The 17262-nt window shown below is 33.5% G+C and overlaps 1 protein-coding gene and 1 long non-coding RNA gene across 2 annotated transcripts; one reads left to right on the top strand and one right to left on the bottom strand.

Moving 5' to 3' along the window:
• Window positions 1-11010: 11010 nt before the first annotated feature.
• On the top strand, window positions 11011-15222 carry LOC125676275 (uncharacterized). Its single transcript, XM_056164602.1, has 3 exons — window positions 11011-11548; window positions 11987-12137; window positions 12677-15222. The coding sequence occupies exons 1-3, from the start codon at window positions 11266-11268 to the stop codon at window positions 13080-13082; spliced, it is 840 nt and encodes a 279-aa protein (XP_056020577.1). The 5' UTR covers window positions 11011-11265; the 3' UTR covers window positions 13083-15222.
• On the bottom strand, window positions 12548-16707 carry LOC125661147 (uncharacterized). Its single transcript, XR_008802849.1, has 2 exons — window positions 15436-16707; window positions 12548-12804 (listed from the first exon to the last, which is right to left on the bottom strand). It is a non-coding gene; the product is annotated as an uncharacterized LOC125661147 (long non-coding RNA).
• Between the last annotated feature and the right edge of the window lie 555 nt (window positions 16708-17262).

Raw genomic sequence — 17262 nt, 5'->3', positions numbered from 1 at the left:
CTAGTTGTGTATTGATTATGACGTCACGGGATATGTAAGATAAACGTCACGTGATATGAAAGATAGAAATATCTTACATACCTTTCTTTCATAGAATATCTGTATCTTACATACGTAGATATGAGAGAAATGGTGATGTTACTCTCTCTATTTTTTTTTTTTTTTTTAATTTTCATCATTTATTAAAAAGTATACATACTATTTGGGATAAAATATCCTCGGATACCCCCTCTAATTTTCACCAATGGTGCCAGGGGCCCATTGGATTGAATGTGTTTTATTATAATATTATTTTATATAAGGCATATATATAATTTATATGAAAATACATAATATCAAATATTTTTCGAAATCATAAAAATATCATATACAACCATTTCATTATATATTCTCTTCCAATTTTTATTGTAACATTCTTCTTTATCGTGACCTAAAAAAATGCCTAGACACTTGACCGCTTTACTTGTAACTCTAATACCAGAAAGTTCTTCAAACTGATTTTTCAATCTTCCAAGCAAAATACATTCAGTTTTGTTGATATTAATTTTAAAGCCAGCACTTTCACAGAATTTATTTATTTCATCTAGGGCATTTTTCATAGAAATTTCATTATTTACCGCAACTGTTAAATCGTCTGCGTGCTGTATACTCTTTATTTCAGAATTATTTATCACAACACCGTTAATGCTGTTATTGTTTTTTTTATTCTAATCGCTAAGATTTCTGCTACAAAAAGAAAAAGGAGGGCTGATAGGGGACACCCTTGTCTAATCCCCCTTGTCATCGAGCATATTTTAGAAAGCCATCCATTATTTTTCATTTTTAAAGATTGGTTCTGTATATAGAATTTTAGTCCATTTGATAAAATTATTTCCTATATTGAATTTATTCAACACTTTAAAAAGAAAATTCCATTCCACAGAATCGAATGCTTTTTCAAAATCTAATAATAGTAATATTCCTTCCAAATTTTCAGTTTTACAATATTCAAATATGTCTAGTAGGAGTCTTGCATTCTCCCCAATATAACGTCCTTTAATATAAGCAGTTTGGTTTTCATTAATTATACCTGATAAAACTTTTTGCAGTCTTTTAGCAAAAATAATGGCAATTATTTTATAGTCAGTATTTGTCAAACTTATCGGTCTATAATTTTTAAGTTGATTCTTTGCTCCCTTTTTAAAAACCAACGATATTACTGATAATCTTTGAGTATGTGTCATTGTTTCATTATTAAAAATCTCTTTTAGAGCATCATAAAAATATGGTCCAATTTCATTCCAGAAAATTTGGTAAAATTCATTAGGCAAACCATCGAGACCAGGTGATTTATCACTTTTCATATTAGAAACCGCCTCCGTACATTCTTCGAAAGTTGGGAAAAGTTCCAACATGTTTTTATTTTCATCACTTAATAGTGGTATATTTACTTCCGACAAATAACTGTCAATGATTTCATCATCTAAGTTTTTACTAGCATATAAATTTTGATAAAAATCAACCATTTCCCCATATATTTTATTAGGTTTGTTTATCTTTTTATTGTTTGAGTTTAGAATTTCTGTAATGACATTTGAGGATTGATGCTGTTTTTCTAAGTTTAAGAAATAAGAAGTACTTTTCTCTCCATTTAGCTTTTGATCTTATTTGTGAGCCTTTAGATTTTTTATCATAAATACAATCTAGCTCTACTTCTAGAGTTTTAAGTTTTTTGTAATTTAAGTCTTCGGGTCTCCCAGTTTCTAATTTTTCAATTTCTTCCTCAATTGCTTTAATCCTTTTTTTAACCGATCTTTGTTTAAATATTGAAAAATTTATCGAAAATTCTTTTACTGCGCGTTTAATTTGTTCCCATTTATCAATTGGGTTTAATGAATTGTCAATGTTGTTTATGACGTTTTTAATTCCGTTTTTATATTTCTCATCTTGTAAGTGTGATACGTTTAATTTCCAGTACCCTGGTCCTCTCTTATCGTTTGAAATTAAAAAGTGAAATTTTAAAAATCTATGATCAGACATTCGAGATCCCTTGGAGTGAGTGCCTGGAATTTTTCTTATTATCATTCCGCTAAATTTGGGACAAAAGTTATCATTAATGAAAACATAATCTATCCGACTTTTTGGATTATTATCAGCATCACACCATGTTAGACCACACATGTCGGGATAATTTCTTTTCCAGAAATCAATTAAATCAAAACTATTTACTATATTATTAAGCGAATCTATACTTTTGTCATGTTTATCATTTAATTAACAGTTGAAATCTCCACAGAGAATTATGTTGTCATTTAAACAATTTTTTGAAATAAAACTTTAAATTCTTGAAAAAATCACATCTTTTATAACTCGTATATATTAACAATAGAAAATATACTACCCTTTATATCAACATTTAAAAGAATTTTTCTACCATCTAAAGACCTTTTAACATTCAAAACTTCAATATCAAGATTTTCTCTAAATAAAATTGAGACCCCTTTACTAAATACTGAGTCGCTGTAGTTATGGAATGATTTTCCTTTCCAACCAGATTATATTTGCTTTCATACTTTTTAACAAAATGTGTTTCTTGTAAAACTACAATTTCTATTTTCGTTTCTAATAGCCATGAATATAACTTATTCCTTTTAACATCAGTATTTAGACCCCTAACATTTACTGATATAAAATTTATCTTTTCCATGATGTATAGTGTCCATATAGTGTCAATATGATGAAATTATTATATAATACAATTAAGTACGTTAAACAACAATTGGTAGTACTAATGTATCTAAACATCATTACCGCAATTTCAAAATCCAGTCCCTAGTTCAGTCCGTTCAAGTTCGTATCTTTTATACGTGTACTGGGCATAAGTTCGGAGTCTATCCATTCGCGGATTCACCAGGGTCAGAGTCATTTTCCGATGAAGCATCGCATCCTGACGTGGATTCGACTTCCGTTTCAGCGCGCAAAGAGCGGAACATTTCGGCGATATTTTTCTGGGATTTACCGTGCCTTTTCTGGTTCCTAAAACTTGGCTTGGGCTGACTCCATTGGTCGCTCTTTTTGCGTTTTCTGATTTTTTTGGGCCACTTTACCAATGATTTGTCCTAAGAGATTCTGTCCGGGCCAGTCAGATGGTTTCGTGTTTTGGGTACCTGTCTGGTCCAGTCCTGTCCCCCACTTGTCATTAAAAGTAGACTCGACGAACAGGGTATCCTTTTTAACAATCTGAGCTTTTCTCTGAATCTCTCCACTTGAATGCATTTATTTTCTATTATTTCTTTCATAACATCCTCAGAGGATTCGTTCCATTGATCATTGACTTTCACTTTATCACCAATGCGTTTAGCGGAAAGCGCATCTGTAGCATTGTGAATTGATTTGGCAGCATCCTGGTCCCCACATCTTAAAGCTTTGGAATATTGGAAAGCGTGTTCCACGGATTTATGCTGTACTCCAAATACATTGAGTTCGCATGGGAAAAAATTTGACAGAATATTGTTCTCACCATTGAAAGATACAACATTTTCTTGAATTTGATAAGAAATGCATTTTGAATCTCCTGGTTTGTGACCAGTGGTTTTACAGACTCTACATCTAGGTGTGTTTTTACAGTTTTTCGCAGTATGCCCCGTTTCCCAGCATTGGTTACAGGTAAGATTTCTCTGAATTTTAGGTTGACCGTAGTGGAACAATAGGCAGCGAATTCCTGCGCAGTAATTTACTCGAGGTAAAACTTTTCCGTTCTCAAGGGGTTCTATATACACAAAGCGGTTCCCATTGAGAATGCTTGTCATTTTGTTTGTCACAGGATGCCGTATTTTTTCATACAGGATTTTGCTTCTTAACTTGACACCAAGCTTATCCAAAAGCTCGATCACGGCAGACTCGTCGATGGAGAGAGGTAATCCGCAAAGGCGAATTTTCAATGTGTTGACTGTAGGGTCGTGATTTCCTGAAGAATACGGGTTTGTATAAAAAAAAAAAATGACAAGGAAATGCTTTGTGTGGATATACCCTCCTTAAGCAGTTTTCCCCTACTATTTGGGGTTTTCACATATATACGCCATAGGTTCCTGTCAAGCTGAAGGCAGTGGAGTGAGTTGCCAATAACTTCCATCACACGCTCCATTAGCATGAAATCAGTAACCCGATTATCGTCACAGCACTGAACATCAGAGTCCTTCAGGTATAACGGTTTTATCGTTCTATAGCGTTTCTCTACATTAACTTAAACCCAAGTGCGGTGATGGCGGAACAGAGAAACACTACGGTAAAATAATCCCCATTTATTCCAGTGCCCGCAATTACAATATACAATACAATAGTAAGCTGACAGAAACACGTCTGTCCTAGTCGACAGTTAACAGACAAGAGAGAGCGAGGAGCTGTACACGTCACAGCAGGCGTGTGATCATTGTACTACGTAATCGGAGGTGGCAAGGCAATTCGTGCCTAGCACCTCCAGGACCACTACAGTTCTATCGAGCTGTTCGACCATGTTGGGCAGTTTACAAACGATACAGGTGAACTCAGGTGATAATCACTCACTTCGTACTTCGTACGACCAGTATAGAAAATATATACAAATCCAATTTTGGAAAAAGAAAGAAAAATATCACATATATACACTCACATTGAACAGAATGTTCAAAGTTCCGAAAAACGGCGACAATAGTCAAAAACACAGGAGCAAGGCGAAAACACGTCTACCCTGTTCTGTGTCACGTGACCGAAATCATTACTCACTCTAGTTACGGAGATCCGCCCCTCCAATTTTCATGCATAATGCATACACTAAGTGAATAAACATCTGGTTCGGAATCATCGAAGACCCCAACTCCGGGGACTGAAATTTTGGGGGAAGGGTATTAGTGGTACTCTTCCACCACTATGAAGAAATGGTGATGTTACTCTCTTTAGTTAAGGAGATCCGCTACTCCGACAGTTTTGAATAACGCATTACACTTAGTGAATAAACATCGGGTTCGGAATCATCGAAGACACCTACCCCGGGCACTGAAATTTTGGGGGTATGGCATTAGTGGTCCTCTCCCACCACTATGAAGAAATGGTGATGTTACTCTCTCTGGTTACGGAGATCCGCCCTTCCAATTTTTATGCATGATGCTTTACACTAAGTGAATGAACATCGGGTTCGGAATCATCGAAGACCCCTACCCAGGGGAATGAAATTTTGGGAGAAGGGTGTTAGTGGTTCTCTCCCACCACTGTGAAGAAATGGTGATGTTAATCTCTCTAGTTACGGAGATCCCCCCTACAATTTTTATGCATAATGCATTACACTAAGTGAATAAACGTCGGGTTCGGAATCATCGAAGACCACTACCCCGGGGACTGAAATTTTGGGGGAAGGGTATTAGTGGTCCTTTCCCACCACTAAGAAGAAATGGTGATGTTACTCTCTTTAGTGATGGAGATCCGCACCTCCAACTTTTTTAATAACGCATTACACTAAGTGAATAAACATCGGGTTCGAAATCATCGAAGACCCCTACCTCGGGGACTGAAATTTTAGGGTAAGGGTATTAGTGGTCCTCTCCCACCACTGTGAAGAAATGGTGATGTTACTCTCTCTAGTTACGGAGATCCACTCCTCCAATTTTTATGCATAATGCATTGGACTTAGTGGATAAACATCGGGTTAGGAGTCATCGAAGACCCCTACCCCGGGGGCTGAAATTTTAAGGGTATGGTATTAGTGGTCTTCTCCCACCACTGTGAAAAAATGGTGATGTTACTCTCTTTTGTTATGAAGATCCGCTCCTCCAACTTTTTTAAATAAATCATTACACTTAGTGAATAAACATCGGGTTCGAAATCATCGAAGACCCCTACCCCTGGGACTGAAATTTTTGGGGTGGGGTATTAGTAGTCCACTCTCACGATTGTGAAGATTTGTTGATGCTGCTTTTTATAGTTACGTTGATCCGATCTCCTATTCTTATTCATAATGCATTGTACTTCGTGAATTCCCGTATCTGCATACATTCATGAATATTATAATCAATGATTACCAATGCTCTCTCTGAATGTAGGACAGAAGGTCATAGGACAAAAAGCCACAAACAAAAAGTCACGGAAAAAATGACCATGGACGAAAAGTCACAATAAGAAATTTTATGAAAGTACAATGTAGGACAAAATGTCACAGGACAAAATGTCACAGGACAAAAAGTAACAGTTTATAAGAAAATAAAAAGTATTGATTTTTATATATATATTAAAATATATCTGTTCTGTTTGTGAAGTTTAAGAAAATATACATTATATGCAAAATTTATATTTTCTTTGAGATTTTGATAATAATCATAAAATTGTTATTCCTTTTATCATATTTATTGTAAAATATCTTTTTTATTTTTAAAAAGAGATTAAATAAAAATAAGCTTTATGATCATTTGGTTTAGTATACTACATGTACATATTAATGATTGTCAAAACAAAATCTGATGGCAAAATTATGGTTGGCTTCCTTTCACTCCAGATTATTGTCAAAACAGGAAGTAAGTGAACTGTCATATCATAATTGCTACATAAACAAGTTAATGATTTTTCCTTTCTTATTATCTAATAATGAACATCTAATAATGAACTGAAAGTGCTAAATGTGGCAAAACAAACACCAATAAGAATGATGACATGTATTCCCTTCTACCTCCCATCCACTGTAAGAAATGTCTGGTGTCTGAACAGCTTTAGTGAGCACTTCTGTGACTTTTTTGTGACTTTTGGTCCAGTGACGTTTTGTCCTACGGATTTTGTGACTTTCTGTCCTGTGACTTTCTGTTCGAGAGCCCCCCCCCCTCTCTCTCTCTGCTGCTTTCATTATCTAATGCATCTAAAAAATTTCATTATTTCATATATCAATTAAAGATTTTAACAATCGATAGCGTATATGAATAAAAGCAAATGATCGTTAAGTCATTTCTGTTTAGATTGATATTAGTCTTTTTTCATGAACTAGTTGCATTTGACACCGAAGTTTTACATCCTTAAATATTGATTACAGGGAAGTAGAATAGGAGAGGGTGTAATATGAAAGCTTGAAATTTGTAGCGACCTACCCATTGTGCGATTTAAGAAATTGAAGTCGGAAGGAGGAATTGAGACAGTTTCAGATTACTAGCCCCCCCCCCCCTCCCCACATACACACATGTACACAATTTACGGTTTCCGTAATCGGACAATTTAAGCACCATTTTTTGTTGTTATCTTATTGCTCAAGAATTTTACACAACTTTACTTAACCGGTGTAACCGTGGTGGCTGTCGCTGGTGACCAGAGTCGCTCTTAATAGAATATATAGGGAAAGAACTACTCGAATCACCGACTTCTGCGCATGCGTGGTGTTTAACTCGAAGCGGTGCCCCATTGGTTTTAAATCCATATAGTAATAATACACCCCCTTCTCAGTTTTCTGTTTCGTATGCACATCATAACTTGAAAGATACAAATTAACTTGTATTATAAAACTCCAAAATTGATATTTTAATGCATAAGATTTCTAGATTATGTCTAAGATATCTAATAACGAATAAACAACTTGAAAACAATGGCTTTTTATTCAAAGCATATTTACAATAGTGTTATCTCCATAACAATTCTTAAGTCATCTTTTATATTTTAATCACATGATAACAGGTGTGAACAAGGCACAGCTAGATGTCTTAAACTTGGATTAACGTGCAAGTGTAAACAATTACCTGTAAACACCAGGTTATTCTACCGTGACCAACCTTCGTAATCGTATACATGTAATTACAAGTACCACTCAACCAAATTAAGAACGATATTCAACATTGTTTCATCATTCATTTATTTATTTTGCATAGTATTTTTCTTCTCTCACACTCTTTTATTTCAAATATATTTTCTGATTATCTGAATTCAAATTATTACCGATATGCGAACAACCACACATCTACTGTATACAACTTGGGAGGTTTACTTTGGGTATTTTTGTACAAAAGTGGACGACTTTCCTAATACGAGATAATTGTTTTTGTGTTAACATTTAACCAACTAGACTCTATATACATATAGCAGGGACGTGTATAGGAACCAGCAGGCATGAGGGATCGTTCCACCCTTCTTATTCCCAATAAAAACCATAAGACAACAAAACTAACGTCTGGCGGCTTTTTCTTCTTTATTTACCTAATATCTATTTATTTATTTTCAAGGTCAACGTATATGTTTTCACTTATGCCCCAACTATAATTGCTTACAAAGGACACGTTTCAGTTTCACAAAATTAGTCAGAATAGAATACATGTTTGGTATACGGACAAAAAGTCATAGGATAAACGTCACTGGACAGAAAGTCACAAAATATGTAGGAAAAGTCACAAAAATGACTTAGCAAATGAGACCCCATATATACCTTTAAGCTAATAATAACAGGTGGTACCCAAATGCTCACTAAAGCTGTTGTTCAGACACCAGACATTTCTTACAGTGGATAGGAGGTAGAAGGGAATACATGTCATCATTATTGGTGTTTGTTTTGCCATATTTAGCACCTTTAGTTCATTATTAAATGTTCATTATTAGATAATAAGAGAGGAAAAAATCATTTAACTTGTTTATGTAGCAATTATTATATGATAGTTCACTTACTTTTTGTTTTGACAATGATCTGGAGTGAAAGGAAGCCAACCATAATTATGTCATCAGATTTTGTTTTGACAATCATTACATGTAATATGAAGTATACTAAACCAAATGATCATCCAACTTATTTTTATTTTATCTAAATAAGAAAGCTCTCTTTTTAAAAATAAAAATGATATTTTACAATAAATATGATAAAAGGAATAACAATTTTATAATTATTATCAAAATCTCATAGAAAATATAAATTTTGCATATATATTTTCTTAAACTTTACAAAAAGAACAGATACATGTATGTTTTCAAATATATATCAAAAATCTTATTTATTTTCTTACAAACTGTGACTTTTTGTCCTGTGACATTTTGTTCTACTATCATAAAATTCTAATTGTGACTTAATAATAATAATGATTGGTTTTATATAGCGCCTTATCCAGCGTATGCTGCTCAAAGCGCTTTACAATTATCAATGTACATTATTACCCCGGCAGACCTTATATCAATCTAGAACTTTCTCAGCCTCCTAGGAAGCATACAGTGCAAGCTGCCATTACAAGCGCTAGAGCACTAACATTCTAACAATATCTTTCACTGTCTATAGCCAGGTACCCCTTTTACACTTGGGTGGAGTGAGGAAATTCATGTAAAGTACCTTTCTCAAGGACACAACGTCAGCCCTGCCGCGACCAGGACTCGAACCCACGACCTTTCGGTCGAGAGTCTGACGGCCTAACCACTAGGCCACCGACGCCGACTTGGTCCTTCTTTTTTTTTTTTTTTTTCTTTTTTCTTTTTTCTTTTTTTTTTTTTTATAAAATTGTGACATTTTGTCCTACTTTCATAAAATTTGCCCATGGTCATATTGGCCGTGACTTTTTGTAATTTGTAAAGTTGTAAATGGTTTGAAAGGTTCATAATTTCAGCACAATGTATATATTAATTATGACTTTAAAAGTTGAAATATTTTCATGATCCTGGTTCTAATTAGGAACATTTATTTGAATCATTTTTCATACATCATAAAATTACAATTTTCTTATATCAAATTCATGACAAGGAACTACGTAAAAATGAGCAGTACTTTGAGTGAATCTCACTCTTTACAGTCAGTCAATAATATGATAGGTACATGTATGTACACTGTTTAATATCATCATAAAAGCTGCCGTCTTTTGGATCGTCTTTTGTCTCGCGTCTCGGAAGATCTACCGAAGCAGACCCGAGAATAAAATATTTTGGAGTTGGTGGCATGACAGCAAAGGAGCCAAATCAAACCTGCCTGCAAAATCTGCTTCAGTATTCCCCTGATCGAGTTTTCGTTCACAAATCATTTGTTTTCAATCTTATGGCCCGAAATATATGTATAAAATTAGCATATCTTTTAAAAAAAATAGCCAAAGTAGAAATGTTATTGAAGAAAATAAAAATATATCCTATTGCAATTGGTTTACTAAATATTTCCAAGAGCATGTCTACAGCGATCAATACCATAATTCAAGCGTTCCATTATCATATCATGAAGTAAACCATTTGTTTCACTATATCGCAAAACACGCACCATAATATAAATATTAGCATTAATTAATTAAAATGTGATACAATTACATTTAAAGAGCATCAATGCACTTTGTTACGTAGGACTTATATCTTATTGTATACAATTTCATAAATAACATATATACAGTAAGGCGTAGTGCAGGAGTGCAGATGATACAATAATCACAATCAGTATTTTACAGACACTTAGGATGGGTTTTGAAAGGGAGGGTTGACAGAAATATAATTCACAATCTTATCTAAAATATAGCTGACAAGCCAATAAAAAGAATTTCATGAACACGAAAATTCGCTTTCGGTTGAATTTTTTTTTGGAGGGGGGAGGTTGTTAAGTTCCGACTTTTCTGAAATGAAAAAAAAAAAAAATGAATTCTATTATGCATTACGACATGAGTATTTGACTGCTCAGCGACAAAAAGTGGGAGGATTGGGGAACCAGCCTGTCAAGAAACATTTTCAATTTAAATTAAAAGTATAATTTGCAAAATATGCTTGGAGAAAAGGAAGAACATCCCCTAGGTACATGTATACGGACGGAAAGTCACAAGACAAAAAGTCACAGGACAAAAAGTAACAAAATCGGTTGGACAAAAAGTCGCAGGACAAAAAGTCACAATGATGATTTTTGATCAGAGGCGGTTTTCCTTTTTTAAAAAAGTAGGGACATTTATGGTTATTATTCTTGGTGCGAAAATGTCTTGGACATTAAATCCCTTATCAGCCATAATACTATCATATGGATCACAATTGTTGAGCAAAGACCTGTCTGTCGCTTGCACTACCTCCATATGCACTTGACACAAAAGAAACCAGTCCACCTGGGCCGGGATTCATAAAGATTCTAAGAAAATTCTTAGATCTCATACTTAAGTAGTAAAAAAATTCTTAGCTAAGAAAAATACTTAAGTATTAATTCATAAAAATGTTAAGCATAATTCTTAACTAAGTTTCAATCTTAGAAAAATGAAACACTTAAGTAGAAATTCTATGGCAACGCGAACGATTTCCCGGAATTTTTACCGCACTCTCCAGCAAAAGAGGTAAAAAGTTGAGGATAGTGATGTCAACAACAACATCATGGAATCCAAGCAGACGAAAAGAAAGCCTAATTGGAATGCTGATGAAACGCTTGCCTTGGCTTCGTTAGTAGAAGAGAACAAGCATATCCTGAGGGGGAAATTAGGGCCCACTTTAACCTCCGAGATGAAGCACCGCACTTGGCAAAGTATTGCCGAAAGACTAGCCGCGATGGGGGTGGGTCCAGCTAGGACAGCGGTGGAAGTGGAGAAGAAGTGGCACAACGTCTTCTCCAAATCTAAATCTGAAATCTCAGATCACAGAAGAGTTGTGACTGGGACAGGTTGGTTATTATTGATAGAACTTAGATACTTAAACTGTCTATATATATAAATATGTGCGTGTGTACATGCACACTTGTTGAACTTGCGTAAAGCTTTATTTAAATCTGTCAACATTGGTATATACCAAAGAAAAGCGGTCTTCTTATGCATCGAATTTGACTATAAATATCATTATGAAGTAGGTAAAGCACTTAGCAAACTGTTGCCTTATGACTTGACTACTTCCGTGCTTGTCTGAATATTGTTTACGTTTCCAAGGTGAGAAAAGGGGGATAACTCCAATGAAAATATTTTGAGGTGCCCCACAGGATATCAACATTACTATAAATGTACTAATCTTTAACAGTTTGGAACAATATTTACTACATGTATTTTCACTCACAGTAATTTACTATGGCATCTAGGAATATTCTTTATAGTATATGAATATATTTTAGGCGGGGGCCCACCACCAAAACCTCTCAGCGCAGTTGCCACAACAGTGTGTGGTGTGGTAGGAGAGGATAATGCTTGCCTCAGTGGGATTGATGGTGGGATTGACTCCTCTCTCTTGCAGATATTAAACATTGGAGAAGGGAGTCAACCAGTGTGAGTAAATACAAGAAAATTTGTCTACATATTCACTTATATTGTATTGTATGTAGTTATCTGTCATAATTCATCATCATCATTAATTATTATATGTACATGAATGCAGTGATTCATGCACTGCAAGGATAGATGAAATTACTTGAAATCTGTCATGATAGAATTGTTCTTTGTATCTTTGTAATTCCATTTATATGAATGGATTATTATTATTATCTTTTTATTAACATCTAAATAATTATAATAAAAAACAATTATTAAAATAATCATTAAATTCATCATATAATCAACCTCAGTCATGTTGTGTATATTCAAATGTTAGAATTTGGGGTAAATTAGCTTCAATTTTTTCAATGACAGAATTGTCTTTTCTGTATTAATTCGATTTGTATAGAATATGAACATCAACATAAAAAAGAATAACATTCATTGTAATAAACATTCAATGCAATCATATAATTTAATAATTCAAAAGAGCTGCAGAAGATATAGAAAGGAGAATACTAAGTAAGCATTTAATTAATCTCTTTTCATCACAGGGGAATCAATGTCTTTGAGGGACCTCCTGGTATGGATCCCCTCATTCTCAACTCTAGCCCTCTAGTCGCCGCATCTGTACAAGAGCCTTCACTACCATTAACATCCATGACTACAAGTTTGCAGGCCTCTGAAAATAGAAGCAGTCAGCCTGATTTGAAAAGGAGAATCGAGGAGCTAATTTGCAGGAAGTTGGAACTGGAAGTCCAGTATATGGAATTAAAGATAAAAAAAACTAAAGCAAGAGGAATGAATTTTATTAGCTCACCTGAGCCGAAGGCTCAAGTGAGCTTTTCTGATCAAAATTTGTCCGTTGTATGTCGTCGTCGTAAACTTTTCACATTTTTCATCTTCCTCTCAAGAACCACTGGGCCAATTTCAACCAAACTTGCCACAAAGCATTCTTAGGTGAAGGGCTTTCAGGTTTGTTCAAATGAAGGGCCATGTCCCTTTCAAAGGGGAGACAATCACAAAAATGCAAAAATAGAGTGGGGTCATTTAAAAATCTTCTCAAGAACCATTGGGTCAGAAAAGCTGAAATTTTCATGAAAGCTTCCTGACATAGTGCAGATTTAAGTTTGTTCAAATCATGGCCCCCAGGGATTGGATGGGGCCACAATAAGGGATCAAAGTTTTACATACTAATATGTAGGATAAATCTTTAAAAATCTTCTCAAGAACCACTGAACTAGAAAAGCTGAGATTTACATGAAAGCTTCCTGACATAATGCAATGTGGCCCCTGGGCCTCTTGTTTATATTTAAAAGCATTTTAATTGATGTACTATATGTACATGTTCTTATCTCATCTGAGTGAAAGGTTCAAGTGACCTTTTAAATCTGATCAAACTCTGTCCATTGTCTGTTGGCACACAGTTGGGCCACATGAATAGATCATTTTTTTTATACATGGGAAATATTTTGTAAATCTTTTCAAGAACAACAAGGCCATGGTTAGTAATATTAACAAGCAAGCAATCTATTGTAGTGCAGAATCATATAACAGCTGTAGGACCATCAAGGAACCTGGTTTTAAGGGTGGGCTAGAATCTATGATAAAATTTTACATAGAACATGGATATATTATAAACAAAGAATTTTTTTTTTAAATCCTCTCCAGCAAGATCATTAAATTCAGTTGTCACCCTCTGGGGCTATAGGTATAAACTCTAATTTACCATACCATTTGTAATACCATTGATTATTAACTACATGTTTTCTTTCTTTCACATTAAATAGACATGTAAATATGATGCCGTAACTGATAAAACATTTAGATTTCATACTATTATTGTATATGATATCTGAAAGACATAGAAATTCAGTATACTTTACCAGACATTGTTGTGTTTGTCATAATAGATATTAATAATTAATAAGTTAAGTTTTTTATGTTTCATATTTCAACATTAATAAGTAGATACTCAATAGATGAAATTAATGATATGTGTGTTAAAATTTTCACTTTCCATATAAAGTAGTTGTTGGCTTTTAACTTTTCACATTTTCATTTTCCTTACTAGAATGACTAGGCCAATTTCAACCAAAATTGGCACAATACATCCTTGGGCATTTTCCCCCTCAAGAACCCCATAGCTAAATTGCATGGTCAAAATGTAATACATTTGTAAGACAGTGTGGTGTTTTCCTAAGTAGATATATTATTTCATTACTATATGAAACATATTATTATTTAAAAAAGCTGTAATTTAAGTAGCTCATAAAGATTATCACATGCCTTTATTTTTAACCTGCTTTAATTTATGTATAATTTGATAATTTGTACATATCTCTAAGTTATTCATAGATTATAGAATCATTATGGTCATTAATCTCATCTATGTACATGTATATAATGTATTTGCTGAATATTCAGATGGTATGCATTTTGTATGATAGTGGATGACTAAGAGTAATGAAAATTTACATCAGTTTGAATGTACATTTAAAATATGAATTATCATGATAAATTAAAATTTAGTAGTTTAAAAATTTATGTGTGGATTTTGGAGTGTTCGATTAGTATTCAACTACAATGTATTTTCATTTTTTTTTTATAATTTCCTTCTGTGGATAAGTGGTCAATATATGGTAATATATGATTATTTGTATATAGATTAATATTTATTAAAGGTTCTGTGTCACACATAGGTATGCTTTGCATTGCATTGATTTGATATTTGTTATTATTTTATGTTTTTTGCATTCTGTTAAGTTTTTGAATATTCATATGAAGTTTATTCAGTCTATGATTTTTAAAGTAATAGTCGAGTAAGATAAATCTATTTATCAATTATATACCATATAGTAAATCAGTAGCCAAATTTGAAGTTCATTTATAATCTATCATTTCTAAGCACTGTTAAAGTAAAGATGTTGATTGTAAATTGTGCTTGGCAAATGAGTTTTTGTTGTTGATTTTTTATCTTTTATATATGTATGTATGTATGTATGTATGTATGTATGTGTGTGTGTATGTTTGTTTGTAAATGTTATATATATGTTCAGAGCTGGAAAAAATATAAATTAACTCATGTGTTAAACATTGATTGGTGTTGTTGTTTAATGTATACCACCACAACCCACACAAGCATCATTACATCATTATTTAGATTCAAATTGGTTAAAATGGTATACCCCAAGGTCATAATGAGGTTTAAAAATTTATAGGGAAGTACATGTATATCTCATCATTTTCATTATTTTGTACTTTAATGATCCACTCTTCAACTTCTAGTTACATACATGCAGTCAATACATACACAACTCCCAATGCAACTCAAAAGTGAGTCTCTGCAAACTGTTGTCGGTATCTCAGACCATCATTGCCATTGTTGTTAAATATGTGTGGTACATGTACATTAACTTGTTGATCTTCACCATCATCTTCATGATCTTGTGGGCATGGAATGCATCGATCTTTGCAAATGTTATGCAAAATGGCACAGGACAAAATAACCTGACATGCCTTCTCAGGTGACAAGCGGATTTCACCATGTAGTACATGAAATCGCCTCTTCAGTTGTCCATACCCCTTTCCACCACAGATCTTGTTTTCTTGTGAGCTCTATAAATCAGTATGGTAAAATCTGATTGGTTTGCTTATTTAAAAAAATTGGTTGTTGTACACATAATAAATCACATGAATACAACAATCAAGTTATATATGTTAATATTGATATCATTATGTGTAGAGAGAGAAGGGGGGGGGGCATGTTTTAAGTATGACCAATTGTTATTTGAGAAGCATAATATCTTGGATGCGAATTACAAAAAAAAATCATTCAGAAGACTTCTATAGTAAATCCCCATTGTAGGCATTAATTGTTAATATTAAATTAAAAAAAAAAAAAAAAAAAAAAAAAAAACAACACTGCCGGGAATGACAAAACTTTCATAAAAGCATGTTTCATATGAATTATTGTAGTAAAAAAAATCTTCCACCCGCCCCAATAGTCAATGCTCATCTATTTTCAAATTGTTAAAAAAGAAGAAGAAAAGAAAAGAAAATTCCCCACATCTCGTTATGCTATATGTTTATATGTTTATATCGAAATAATTTCTAAGTTTGAATTTTATGTTTAAAAAAATATTGGTTATCAATATATATTCTGGTACTGTGTTACCTGAGTATGTGATAGTCAGGTGCATGTGACATGTACCACCCTCCCCCTTTTATTTACAAAATAATTAATAATGTACCCTTTATTTACATGTCAGTGAAATAAAACAATCAAAGTAGATATATATTTTATTATTTTATAGATTACATGCAAGAAAAGGAATTTAAATTCTAAGAATTGCAATAATCAAAAAGAGCCAATTAAGCTGAAATTGCACAGTCTAAAGAATTGACAGCTGTTTACATCACATTTATGTGACATTATATTCTGAATTTGACGTTACCTAACTAATATTATCCATATCCATGATGCAGTGTCTGTATTTGATTTCAATTCATGAAAGTGCCAGTATATATATTTTATAATTTATATGTTGAAACACTTTTACATACTTATTTTGTCAATCTCACAAGTCCCCCCCCCCCCCCCCATTTTTTAAACAATACATGCAAGAAAGAGGAGAAAATTTACAATAAATGTAAATTGGAATAATAATACTAATACTACTAATAGTAATAAAACCAAATATTGAAGTGGTTTTTATTTAGTTTCATGTTTACACCCCTCCATTTGGAAACTGTTGGATCCACCCGATTGTTTCTCAAATAGGGGGCGCTAAGTTTCGAACTAATTTTACACCAATCAGAATTTGTTTATACCAAGAGGGAAATATGGATGTGAGAAAAGCAAAGACTCGTTTATCATGTTTATTTAGAATATTTAAAGGTGTGCATGTGTCTTGTGTATGAAAGAAGATTTTAAATCTTTACCTGTTGTAATTTAACTGCGATGGTTGGTTTGGTCTCAGAAAAGGAGTCAATAACCAACGTTTGGAGGGATATCCGCTGTCGCCAAGCAAATGTGTGTGAATGGGGATGTGATTATTTTCGAACAGGACTCTCAAACCACTTTCGTTAAGGATTCGGGAATCGTGAGTGGAGCCTGGCCATTTAGCAACAACATCAA

The sequence above is a fragment of the Ostrea edulis genome, chromosome 1 (assembly GCF_947568905.1).
Source record: "Ostrea edulis chromosome 1, xbOstEdul1.1, whole genome shotgun sequence".
NCBI classification, from domain to species: Eukaryota; Metazoa; Mollusca; class Bivalvia; order Ostreida; family Ostreidae; genus Ostrea; species Ostrea edulis.
The sequence above is the reverse complement of the archived record's forward strand: the minus strand, read 5'-3'. Positions and strand labels throughout refer to the sequence as shown.